This window comes from Cryptomeria japonica, chromosome 4 (assembly GCF_030272615.1).
Source record: "Cryptomeria japonica chromosome 4, Sugi_1.0, whole genome shotgun sequence".
In the NCBI taxonomy this organism is placed as follows: domain Eukaryota; kingdom Viridiplantae; phylum Streptophyta; class Pinopsida; order Cupressales; family Cupressaceae; genus Cryptomeria; species Cryptomeria japonica.
This window is the reverse complement of record NC_081408.1, coordinates 229,064,304-229,076,890: the sequence shown is the minus strand read 5'-3', so window position 1 is coordinate 229,076,890 and position 12,587 is coordinate 229,064,304. Positions and strand designations below refer to the sequence as shown.

General features: G+C 35.9%; 2 protein-coding genes across 2 annotated transcripts; both read left to right on the top strand.

The window, feature by feature from the left end:
- Positions 1-5,157: 5,157 nt before the first annotated feature.
- Positions 5,158-5,910, top strand: LOC131027301 (uncharacterized). The gene has a single exon (XM_057957317.1). The coding sequence runs from the start codon at positions 5,158-5,160 to the stop codon at positions 5,908-5,910; it is 753 nt and encodes a 250-aa protein (XP_057813300.1).
- Positions 5,911-6,081: 171 nt separating this feature from the next.
- Positions 6,082-6,708, top strand: LOC131027302 (DELLA protein RGL1-like). Its single transcript, XM_057957318.2, has one exon. The coding sequence runs from the start codon at positions 6,082-6,084 to the stop codon at positions 6,706-6,708; it is 627 nt and encodes a 208-aa protein (XP_057813301.2).
- The last annotated feature ends 5,879 nt before the right edge of the window (positions 6,709-12,587 follow it).

Sequence of the window (12,587 nt, the reverse complement as noted above, 5' to 3'; positions counted from 1 at the left end):
AACCATAACCTTTGAATAGAATCAGGGAAGACCAATTAGTGTTCTAGATATCAAGGAAGAAACTCCAGATATCCATGGCAAAAGAGCAGTGCAGCAATTGATGACCAACATTTTCCTCTGCTTCTTTGCATAGGAAGCATATATTAGTAATAGGAAGACCTCTTTTGCAAAGGTTGTCAATGGTAGAAACCTTACCCTGCATGAAGAGCCAAAAAAAGATGTTAATTTTCAGAGTTAAAATCTTATTCTAGATACTAGCCCAGAAGGGGGAGGGAGATAAATTTATGGAGATGAACTTGTAGGCATCAACAACCTTGAATTTCCCTGAAGAGGAGAAATTCTAGAATACTTCATCCTCCACATGAGAGTGAGAGATATGAATATAGTTTAAACAGGGTTGTAAAGGAATCAAAGCATCATCCATAGATTTGAGATCTAACCAGGCTCCATCTCTAATATAATCCACCACGCAGGAGCCAATTTTCTGAGACATAATTCTTTGAAAGGAGGACCCCAAACGAAATCCAAAAGGTAGACATCACCAATCCACTAGTCCTCCCAAAATCTGATTTTAGTTCCATTCCCCATCACCCATCTACAACCATGCAATATAATATTGGTGGAACCAAAGAAATTGCTCCATAAATCAGAGATAGAGTTGGGAAGGTCATATGATTGGAGCATGTTTTGGATACCCTGGATGTGGCATTTATGTTTGAAAATGTCAATCTATTAATTATTCTCTTTAAGACATCTCCTCAGTTGCTTGGCCATCAAGGCTTTATTGAAATCTCTCAAATTTCTAATGTCTAGCCCCCCTTGGGCTTGGGTAGGAAAACTTCTTTCCAAGCCACAAGATGCAACCTATTCTTAGTTTCAGTCCCTGTCCACAATTTGTATTTTGAATTCTTTCTATTCTATCAACAACTTTGATGGGAAATTTCAATAAACTCATAGCATACACTGGGAGGCTTTGTAGCATAGCTTTGAGCAGCTAGAGTTTACCATCCTGGCTTAACAAAGCACCTTTCCACCCAGCGAACTTATTTTGGAATCTATCAATAAGATTTGCCCAGAAGGAATCTAGGGCTAAACCATGGTAGAGGGAAAGACCTAATAAGAGTCGGGCAGAACCCCAACTTTACACCCTAGAATCATAGCAATCTTCATTTTCTTGTGCTCTGGGGTGTTAAAGAAAAAAATTGAGGTTTTAGGTAGGCTAATTTTTTGTCCAGTGCCTTGCTCATAAGTATCTAGAGTCTTTTTTAGATTCTTAGCTTCTTTAACTGAACATTCCCCTATCAACAAAGTATCATCCACAAACTATTGATGAGAATAGGTAGAGGACTGAGAAGCCCAAAAGATAAACTTTTATAACTTCCCTTTGGATAATTTTATTGAGAGCTTCACTAATTAGAATGAAAAGGAAAGGAGATAAAGGATCCCCCTATCTAGTGCCCCTTGACGCAAAGAAGAAACCAAAGGCAGCTCCATTGATCAAGACTAAAAATTTGGGAGTGGACACACATTGATCAATAATTGAGATGAAGTTATCTCCAAATCCAAAAGCCCTAAGGATTATGAGAATAAAAATCCAATTGACAAATCAAAAGATTTCAATAGATCCAATTTCAAGAAAAACTAGGTTTTTTATTGATAGATAAGGAGTGAATGTTCTCATGCACCACAATTATGAAATCCAAAATCTGCCTCCTAGGAACACACCCATTTTGGTATTTTGAAATTTGAGAGGGGAGGTACTTCTTAAGCTTGAGCACTAGGATCTTGGTGAAAATTTTATATATAGAATTGCAAAGACTAATAGGTCTAAAATCCTGGAAAGAATAGGCATCAAGTTTCTTGGGAATGTGGACAAAGAAGGTGGCATTCAGCTCCTTCAGAAGAGAGTGGGACCCAAAAAAATCTTGCGTAGGGATGTCCACATCAGAGCTTAAGATCTGTTGAAAGTTTTGAAAGAAGAACAAAGTGAAGCCATCAGGGCTAGAGACTTTGTTACCTTCAAAAGAGAAGACCGCATTGCAAACTTCATCATGAGGGGATTGTGGTTAGCTCCAAGTTCAATTCCTGAGAAGCAATTTTGGGAACTTCCTGCAAGATCTCATCTTGGGCCAAAGTATTAAGATGGTCATCAATCAATAAGAGATTAGTGAAGTAACTGATGGCTTGATGGCAAATCTCTTCATGCTAATCAATCCATCTCTGGACAACCTGAATTTTACTGATTCTATTAGTAGCTCTATGCTTGAGGGTCGTCATACAAAAAAATAGTATTTTTGTCACCACTTTTAAGCCATAAGGCTCTAGATCTCTACTTCCAGAATTACTCCTCTTTGGAAATAATATCATGCAGTTTAATTTAAATCTCAATTTCTTTGTTCGAGATGTCATTATCAAACCCAGAATCTTGGATATGCTTTTGAACCTCCTCAAGATCTTTTTTGAGCTTATCTTTAGTTTTGAAGATATTACCAAAAGAGGACTTGTTCCAATGTTGAATATTGGACTTGACATTGGAGAAATTCTTGGAAATACAAAACATAGCCATACACTAGATATCAATATTCCACCACTCCATAATTTTATCATGGATATCACGAACCAACAACCACATTTTCTCAAATCTGAAGGGGTGCACCTTTCTTCTAGACAAAGGAGTCATTGAAAGACAAATAGGGAAGTGATCAGATCCTAATCGGGTCAAGGCATTGAGTTTACAGAAAGAATTTTGTATCCAATTAGGAGAGACAAGGCCCCTATCTAGCTTAACCTGAATGAGATCCTCCCCACTATGTCTGTTAGACCAAGTGAATTTAGTACCAATGAGATCCAGATCCAACAGGCACAAAGAATTAATCATGTCTGCCAAGTCTTTGCTATTATCAATAGAAATAGGCATGCCCCTAGATTTCTCCATGTTTGAGAGAGGGGTGTTGAAATCGCCTAGAATAATCCATTTCTCATTATGGAAAAGTGATCTAGCATGACAAATGGAAGACCAAAGAAATTTCCTACCAGTTCTCCCATTAGGAGTATAGATGGAAATAATCCAAGAAGATCCATCTTTAAGATTATAAAATCTAGTAGCAATGTGATTAGGAGAAGAGAGAACCACCTTACCACATAACAATCTTGGATTCCAAAGAGTGGTGATACCGCCTGAAGCACCATCTACATCAACACAGCGAACACCACAATCTCCAAAAATCACCAATTTAATCTTTTCCACTTTACTACTAGGCATTTTAGTCACTTGAATATGGCAAATATTCAGCTTATGATCCCTAACCAAGTTGGATAGGAGATCATGCTTATGGGGATGATTCAATCCACTTATATTCCATGAAATAATTTTCATTTATCAATAGAGGGGGGTCCCATCCCCATTTCTAGTAACGTTCTCTGGTCTCTGTCTGCAATGGAAGCCCGACACTGCCTATCTCTACTAACTGCATTGGGTGGCCTCCCCACCCCTGTTGAATCCAGCCCACAGTCTTCTTTTTGTCTATTTCTGGTTGAAACCCCCCCAAAGGCTGGAGTAGATTGGCCAATAGGGGAATTGCTTCTCATGTTTTTGGGTTTGATCTCAATAGTTATTTTTTATATAATTTCTCTAAATTATTCTTATAAGATTATGTATAGTAGGAAAAAATATTCTAAATATTTAAATTATAGAAACATCATGGAATTGAGGATTCAATACAAATAGTTATTTAAAGAGAATATTTATTTTTTTATTAGATAAGTAGGGTTTTGAAAGGACCCTGAATCCTTTTACATCTATAGATTAAGCATTCAGTCTAACATAACACAACACAGACCCAAAACAAGAAGAACATAAATATGAGTGAACACAAGGCACCCAAAATCATCAAGGTTTTCACAAGGACCCCATAACCTTCTTAGGTTTTCAAGAGGATACAAAACCTTCACAATCAGAAGAAAACATCTGAAGGACAGAACCAAGATGGCACCATGCCATCCAACACAAGATCACCATGTAGCCAAGTGCAAAACAAGGAGGGATTTAACGGTTCCCCAAACCTTTGAAATGGGTTTTGAAATGGTACCCATAAACAACCATCTGCAACTAACCTAGAATATAATTTTGTTATTATATTGAATTTTATTAATATGGAAAGATATTATTGATATAATATTAATTTATTTTAAGTAATTAAGTTATAAAAACAACAGGGAATCAAGAATTGAATTTAAAGTCAACAAATAGATATTCCAAACATCTTTGATCTCATTAATTACTTTTCTATATTAAAGAAAGATATCCTTTATAGATTTTGTTAAAAGAATAAATTTGTTATTATATTAAACTTTGTAAATATGAAAGATATTTTTGACATAATCTTGATTTATTTTAAGTATTCAAATTTATAGATTTTTAAGAAAGAATGGTTTTTTTATTATATTGAAATTTGTAAATACGAAAGATATTTTTGACATAAAACATGTAAATTACTTAAAATCATTCTTTTTAAGAAAATTATACATCACTCGATCACAAAATGGAAACTCCTACAGAAGGATGTTTTCAACATAGAGTTTGAATATGATTTTTGCTAGATTCTCTTATACAATGTCATATAAAAAATACTAAAAGTAATGAATGGTCATAATATTTTGAATTGTCTTGCACACTCTTAGATCAATTGTAACCATTGATCTCACAAGTAAGGCATGATTATACCATAGGGAATGCCTTGATGTAAAAATGAAAAAAATTATCTAAACAAAAAACCCTATAAAATCTACCATTTCTAATTTAAAAATATAAATCTCGACTTTATAAAAATCAAAATTGTATTGAAAACAACCATAATAATCACTTTTGATTGGTAAAAATAAATAAATGCAATAGTATTACCTACCCAAAAGAGTATATGTTGAAGAATAAATAATCAGTATAGCTTGATTTAACGAATTTGAATCGTAATTATCAATCTTTGATTGCTGTATACCGTATATTTCGAAGTATTAAAGATATTGTGTTTGTCCACATCCCTTTGTATTGAATGAAAAGTCGAATAAAAGTTAAGTAAAACATTGTTGGGCGGCTGGAGTCCTTTATGCCCAAAGAGAGTTAAATACATCATTTAAATCGCAAACGTTAGAGAGGAAAATATGACTATACAAGACGATTTTCCACTTTATTCTCTTGACAGCCAACTTGACCAGCAAATTTCTCCTGTCGAGTTTCAGGACTACCTCAACCACGCAAGCGATACCAGAATGGAATTCTTGGACGGTCAAGTTTATCCATGTACAAACATCTCAGAGGATGAGATGCATCAAGGCATTAATAATCATATTTTATTTTGCCAGTTTGGGGAATTTCCTTCAACACCTAATGTCCATACCAGCCATGAGCTCACCGAGGCGACGGCTGGATTTGACAATGAGAATGCCTTGTCGTCTGAAGAAATCATTCAAGCGGCGGGCGCTCAGTACGTGCATGCCTTGGCTCACGAGGGCTTCAATTGGAACTCCCATTTTAATGTTCCAGACCAGGACGGGCTTCAATTGGTTCATCTTCTTTTGGCCTCAGCAGAGTTGGTCAGCAGCGAGCAATATGAAGAAGCCTCCAGGATGGTTAGCCAGTGCAAAAAAAAATCTTCCCATCTGGGGAGCCCCATAGAGAGGCTTTGTTATTACTTTTCCAATGCTCTTGAAGAGAGAATCAAATTCCAAACCTGCCCTGAGCCCGAAAAATGGAAACAGATGAGCCCTGATTTCGCTAACAATTTTCCAAGTGATTATGGGAAAGATGAGTTGTATGCTCTAGAGGCGCTCAGTACTAGGGTCAATCCATATGCCGTAACTCTACAATTAACGGCCGTCCAAGCTATCATTGACACCATGGGGCGTACAAACTGAGTTCATGTGATTGATTTGGGAATTCGAACTGGTTGCCAGTGGACACCACTGATTCAGTCCCTCACTCAAAGAGTTTCTTGTTCTCTTCAGTATCTCAAGATCACAGCTGTTGGAATGAACTCCCATGAGCTTGAAAATAGAGGAAGAAGGCTTGTGGAGTTTGCTATAACTATGGCGATTCCCTTCTCCTACTGCCCGGTCAAGATCTCATATATGGAGGAGATTCACGAAGATTTATTCAACGTTAAGGCCGGTGAGTTCGTGGTGGTGTATGCTCCTATTGTTTTCAGAACTCTGTTATATGATCCTATTCTTCTCGGAAATACTATTAATGTTATCAAGAATTTAAAGCCCCACATCTTGGTGAATTCAGAAATAGAAGAGCAGCACAATTCCCCCTGTTTTGCAAGTCGGTTCGTTGAGGGGCTTTTTTATAGCAGCGCTTACTTTGATAGTTTGGAGGTTATGCTGCCGGACAGAAATGATTTAAGAAGGACCAAGTTTGAAGAAGCATGTTGCGGGAAAGAAATAAGCAATATGTTAGCCTGCGAGGGCAAGTACAGGAGGGTGAGACACGTTAAGATGGATATGTGGAGGTCTTTCTTCAGACAATCGGGATTTAAAGAAAAGAGCTTCAGCGTTCATGCTTGGTGTCAGGCAAGATTCTTGCTCAAACAATATAATCATGGAGAAAATTTTACCATTGAGCCAAATGGATCTGCCATAACTTTAGGGTGGAAAGGAACGCAGTTGCACACAATATCTCTATGGTCTATTAGTAGAAAGCGCAATCGCTAGTAAGCGTGCATGGACCCTTTTTGTGATCTTTCTTAATAATTGCTAGTAATAATAATGATGCTAGGAATGAAACAAAGCTTTCCTAGTTTAAAAAGCAAGTAATTGATAATCTTACGTTTTAAAGATGCAATTTTGAAACTAGTTGCATACTAAGCCTTTTGTAAATATAGAAATAATTAAGACAGATAAATAATTAACCATTCCATTATTAAGTAATCTTATAAAATTTAGTTATATTAATCAGTCATTTGGACATATCATGGACGCATTTCAATTGGAGCATAGACCTAACATGGAATTTACAATATTGCACCAACTTATTTCATAACTCAAAATATAATCATGACTCATATCATGCAAAATTAAATTAACACGAGATTGGAAAGAATCAATTCGAAAAAATATTCTAATTTGTATCTATACCACATATGAAATACGATAATCATCCATCAATTTATAAATAACATAAAAAAAATACTTCAACCTTTAATTAGATTGATTATTTCAACAAATAGAACTCTTTTTTATTGTTGTTAACAATTGCTATGAAATTTCCAGCAACTTAAACTAAATAGTAAGCATTACCATATCTTGGCTTCCAAAACATTTGGATTCAGGGTAATTCACTTAATATTATTAATTGTTTCAAGGGCTCTCATACTCTGAGTTGGACTATTGAAGTTGTGATCAAGGATTCTTTAAACCTTATAAATGATTTTGATAATGTCCATATTTCTCATATTCTTAGGGAAGGTAATTCCCTTGCAAATGCTTTTGCGAATTGGTGTGTTGTGGCATGAAGGTTTGTATTGTAATGGGAATGACCCTCTTCCTCCTAACATTGAGGATATTTCAAAACTTGATATCATCTATGGTGGTTAATTTATATTGGTCTATGTGGGTGTTTATGTTTTTCACCCTATCCCTTCTTCATCTTCTGAGTTGTTTTAATGATAACAATTGGGCAATTTTTGTCCTTGATTCTTTTCAGCTAATTATTTGCACATAGATTGTAGGTGATATTTGGTCCCAATTTACTAGTCTTTAAAAAGGCTTGTTTTACACAATGGTTACAAGGGCTCTATTTTTTATAGTGTTGTTGAGGGGTTAGCTATGGGACATGCATTCCTTAATTTTTTTGTGTGTGGGCTCAATCATGGGAGGTGAGAAATATATGTATGTATGTATATGCATACACATACCTATATACATAGATATATTTACATATATATGTGCATATACAAACACACATATGTACATCTATGTACACATACATTTCTAGATGTGTGTATTTATACATATACATATAATGTTACCACTATATATTTATATGAATTATTCACATATAACTAAATTACATGTTTTAAGTGATTTATTTAAATAAATTGTGAGATTATTATCAGAAATATTATAATAATATTATAAGTATCAAAATTAAGATATTGTGGAAGATAAATTATTACCTAGAATGTTAAATCAGATTATTCGAAGTATATAAGTCACCTTGGGGAACGAACATTATATAAAGTGATGATATTAATCAATAAAGCATGTTTCAAATTTAACAATGTTAAGAAGGTTAAACCTATCAAAACTTCCATTCTGAAGGTTAGACAACCTACATAATGATCTTAATGATTAATACACTTTAAGCTTAATGTACATTTAATTGTCCAAAAATTAAGTAAATCGGGTATGCTCGTCTCACTAAATATACACAATTTTATCAATTTCCAAAACAAGCTTGATTTTACTTAAGAATCCAATCAATCATAAATTAATAAACTTTTAAATTAACCAATATGATACAATAGCACTAAGAGATAAAAATAACAATCCAACATTAAGCCAATAATAAACCCGTCTCTATGAATATTATATTTGATTGGAGTAATTAATAATTAATTGCTACTAAATATGACTTTAAAGGTGAGTTCACAAACATATTTTATTACTCATATGTGCTAACTTTTTATGATAATAAAGTTAAATACCTCTAGGATTTTAATTGAGGTTGAAGATATACTAGGCCCTTGAAAACTATCAGCATCCAACCAAGACAAGATAACACAAAAAAATAATTAAAAGATGAACCAAAACATGAGAGTTTTGAAAGGCCCCCCTAACCTTCCAAATGAGTTTCGAAATGGCTCCTAGAACTACCAGGATGAAGCCAGTAACCTCAAAGCTTCGGATAGCTGCACCTTTAACAACAAAGCATGTATTCACCTCAATAGGATAGGAACCCACCTCCATAGGGGCTGAAAGGTAGGAAACCATCAGCAAAGAGAACAAAAGATCAAACCACGAACCAAAGTCAAGCCATCAAGAGATGGAATCACAAAGCTTTGCTGGACAACTGAGTTTTAAAAGGGCTCCCAGAACCAAAAGAAGAAGAAGAGGCCTGAACTAGTCCAACTCCAAGAAGAAAAGATTAACCAAAATGTCCACCTTAATAGGAGAAAAGGGGGAGAAACTCTTCAGCCAAGAAGTAGCAGCAATGAGCCATCCAGCCTTGAGAAATAGGTCATCACCATCCACCCACCAATAACACCCAAATTGCACCGCAACACACAGCTCCACCTCTATAAGAAGGAAATAGTCTTCAAAACCATCCATCCCCACCATTAGAGAAGGAAGGGCCACCTCAATAAGGAAAAATGAAGAAAACCCATGCTAAAGAGAGAGGGCAGGTCAAGAGATATTGCCAACAAAAACATGGCTGGACCGATGAAGACAGCCCATTAACAGATCTTCAAACAAACTCCAGCGAAAAGAAGGACCCAGAAGAACCAAAAGAAACCCCAAAAGGCTATCCAGATCAAGAAACAAAAAGAGGGAAAAGGGCACTGAAAGAAAACAATGCACCCCCAGCCTCATGGCCTTAAGCCAGGTTTCCAAAAAGAATACCGCCACCAAGAGAAGGAATAGAGCGGTGAAAAATAGAACAACCCACCCCAAGGAAACAAGACAAATCAAGGGAAGAGGAAAGCTCACAAACCCTACGAAGAGCCGAGCGTTAGAAACACCACCTGGGTCCCAAATATTTCTCCCACACCAAAACAAAGGGGGGAAAAAAGAGACCCCATATCCATTGCCAAAAGAACCCCAAACACCATCAGCCGCCACCATATTGAACCCGACGATGGAGAGAGATCCATAATGAGGGCCAAGAGACCCATCGCCCTCAACGACGTCTGCATCTATCAAGGATTGAGGAACATACACCATAGCAGAAGAAACCCCGAGCTCCTTCCGGAGACAAGACACCACGGTAGGCGGCGTATGGTGGGGGAGGGCTGTGTCATCTTCTTCTGCATCATCTCCCTCTCCGTCCACAACGCTTCCCCTTGCTGCAACCCTCGCGCCTGCTGAATGCTCTCCTCCCGCTCTCCACATCGCGTTTTCTCTTTTTATTTAGTGTAATATGTTAATATCCATGAATGGAGAAAATCAATAATACAATTCTCTCAATTAATTTCTCTCATTTAATATTAAAACTATTGATATGATGAATATAAATTTTATCTTGCATTAATAGAACCACCCTAGATGTCTTGATATCTCGAAGATGTTCCACCCTTATCAGGAATCGTACATATTTGAGCTTGCAGGCTAGACTTCGCTGCACTTAACCTATCTTATTTTCCTTCCCTCATCTTCTAGGTGAATGCTTTTTTCAATGTCATGAATGTAAAATATTTTCAATTGAATACAGTTTACACTGCATCAACGAACGTAGTTAGACATCAAAGAAGTATTTGGTTGTTTGTTTAAAATAAAATTTAGAGTTTTCTTTTTTGACAGATGGTCCAATCTTATTATCTTGTTCCTTGTATTTTCTCTTAGGGCATAAAAGTATTGATTTGCAATTACTCAAACACCAATCCAACTCTAGACTAATTTGACACAATTCATTAGCTACTAAGCATATTTATTAAAGTCAACAACTAAACCTATATAAGTTTTAAGTTTGAAATTACATTCTAACACTTACATAGCTAATATCATTATAAACATCATTCTAAAATAATACATGAAGTGTGCATACAAATATTTCTACCTAAACAATTAGAAAACTTTCAATTATTCTATAAAACCAAGTGTTTTAATTAAATCATGTAAATTTGAATATATTTAATTATATAGAACCCCAAAATATTATAGATATGCAAATTCATAATTTTGATAGGATGAATTAATGTCCTATTTAGGCGTAAAATAACATAAATCTAAAATATTTAAGTAATAAAATTAAAAATTAATAGAGGCTTGTTGGAGAAATATAGACCACCAAACGAACAATTATATAACCATTAAGGTATACTAGTGAATTGAGATACTAGGTTAAATGTAAGATCTTCCAAGTCATCAAAAGAGTAACTCCACAATTTTCATGGAAAGGATGTTTTTGAATATGGGAAAACAGGTTTTGATGGGCCCTTGAAACCCATTCAACCAAAAGATCAAAGATTTACATTAAAGCACAACAAAACACAAAAGAAAACACCAATGAAAAAGATAGCTAACGAGAAGAATACCAACAAATAAGAGACAGCTAGTAAAAAAACCAAAAGATTACACAGAAAGAGCCCAAATTTACGTTAAGTTCAAAAGCATTTCAACAACTTCCAGCTCCAATTGTTCCATATTATCAGTTGCCTACTTGGTTTCCTCAATTTTCTAGCTATGGCTTTGCATATTTCTTGTGCTTTCCCGCGTTCTTCTCCCAAGCCCTATCTCCTTATCTTCTGGGGTATCTTCCTTCACTTCAATAATGCCTGCCAAAGCCTTCTCCTCATGGTCATTCTCAAGCTTACTAATAAGAGACTTCATACTATTCGAGGCAACCTTAAGAATCCTATGCCTTTTCTCACCAATTTTTTTTAGCGTGTTCTCAACTCCATCAAGTCTTTTTTCAATGGACCTTGCCCTATTCTCCAGGCTAAGAATATTGCGATTAGCATTGATTATCTCCTTTGCATTACCAATAGCTTTGGTAAGCTCGCTGAGACTATCAGGGAGGGAATTGAATTTACCTAAGCCCTAAGTTTGTAAAGTCTCAATTTTTCTAGCTTCCTAGGCTTGCTTAGTTTTAATGCCACTAATTTCCTTTTGCATACAAAGGAAAACCTGTTTGAGGCTATCCATGCCTTAATTGATATAGAGGTCAATATCCAGGTGATTCTCTTCCTGGGTCTTGTCACCTGCCGTCTCAAGATTCACTTCCAGTCCCACCTCCCTAACATCAAAGCTCTGAGCTTCTTTCATGGTCGTATCCTCCCCCATCAAGCCCTTATCCTTAGAATCAGTCATGAGAGGCAACCGATTCTTGGTTCCCACGTCCTTAGTTTTAGGAGTCTTCCATTTCTTCTTTTGGCTCGCAAGGGTTTGGATCTCCTCACTTTCAGTATCCATGTCGATATTAGTCTCATTATCCTCCTCATACCAGCTATCCTCATCCTCCCCTCTTTACTTCTTTTTGGCTAACCCTTTGGTCTTTTTCATGGAAAGGATGTTAATCATCCAGTACTTTACTGAAACTAGTGTTTGAAACAAAAAATTCCAAATATAGAAAATCCTTCAATTGGTCCATAATAGAACACTGAATTTAAATATTTTAGAACTATAAATGGGATAGGATAAATAAACACAACCACCATAACAGATGGTAGTCACATTGTAGGAGCTCCAAGTGTTAACCATGTAATAAGAAAACACACAAAAAATCCCGGATCTATACGTAACATGGGTGGGAGGAACTAACTTTAGTTCAAACAGTAGATTCCATCCCAGGTGAGGGACCACTATAAAACCCTCCCACCCTGCAACTCCAACAGAATCGAATTATCCTCGCCCATGAAACACTGTCATAGTAC

What these genes read in the sequence shown, in the direction of transcription:
- LOC131027301 (XM_057957317.1), top strand. Translation starts at nt 5,158, where the DNA reads ATGACTATACAAGACGATTTTCCACTTTATTCTCTTGACAGCCAACTT.
- LOC131027302 (XM_057957318.2), top strand. Translation starts at nt 6,082, where the DNA reads ATGGCGATTCCCTTCTCCTACTGCCCGGTCAAGATCTCATATATGGAG.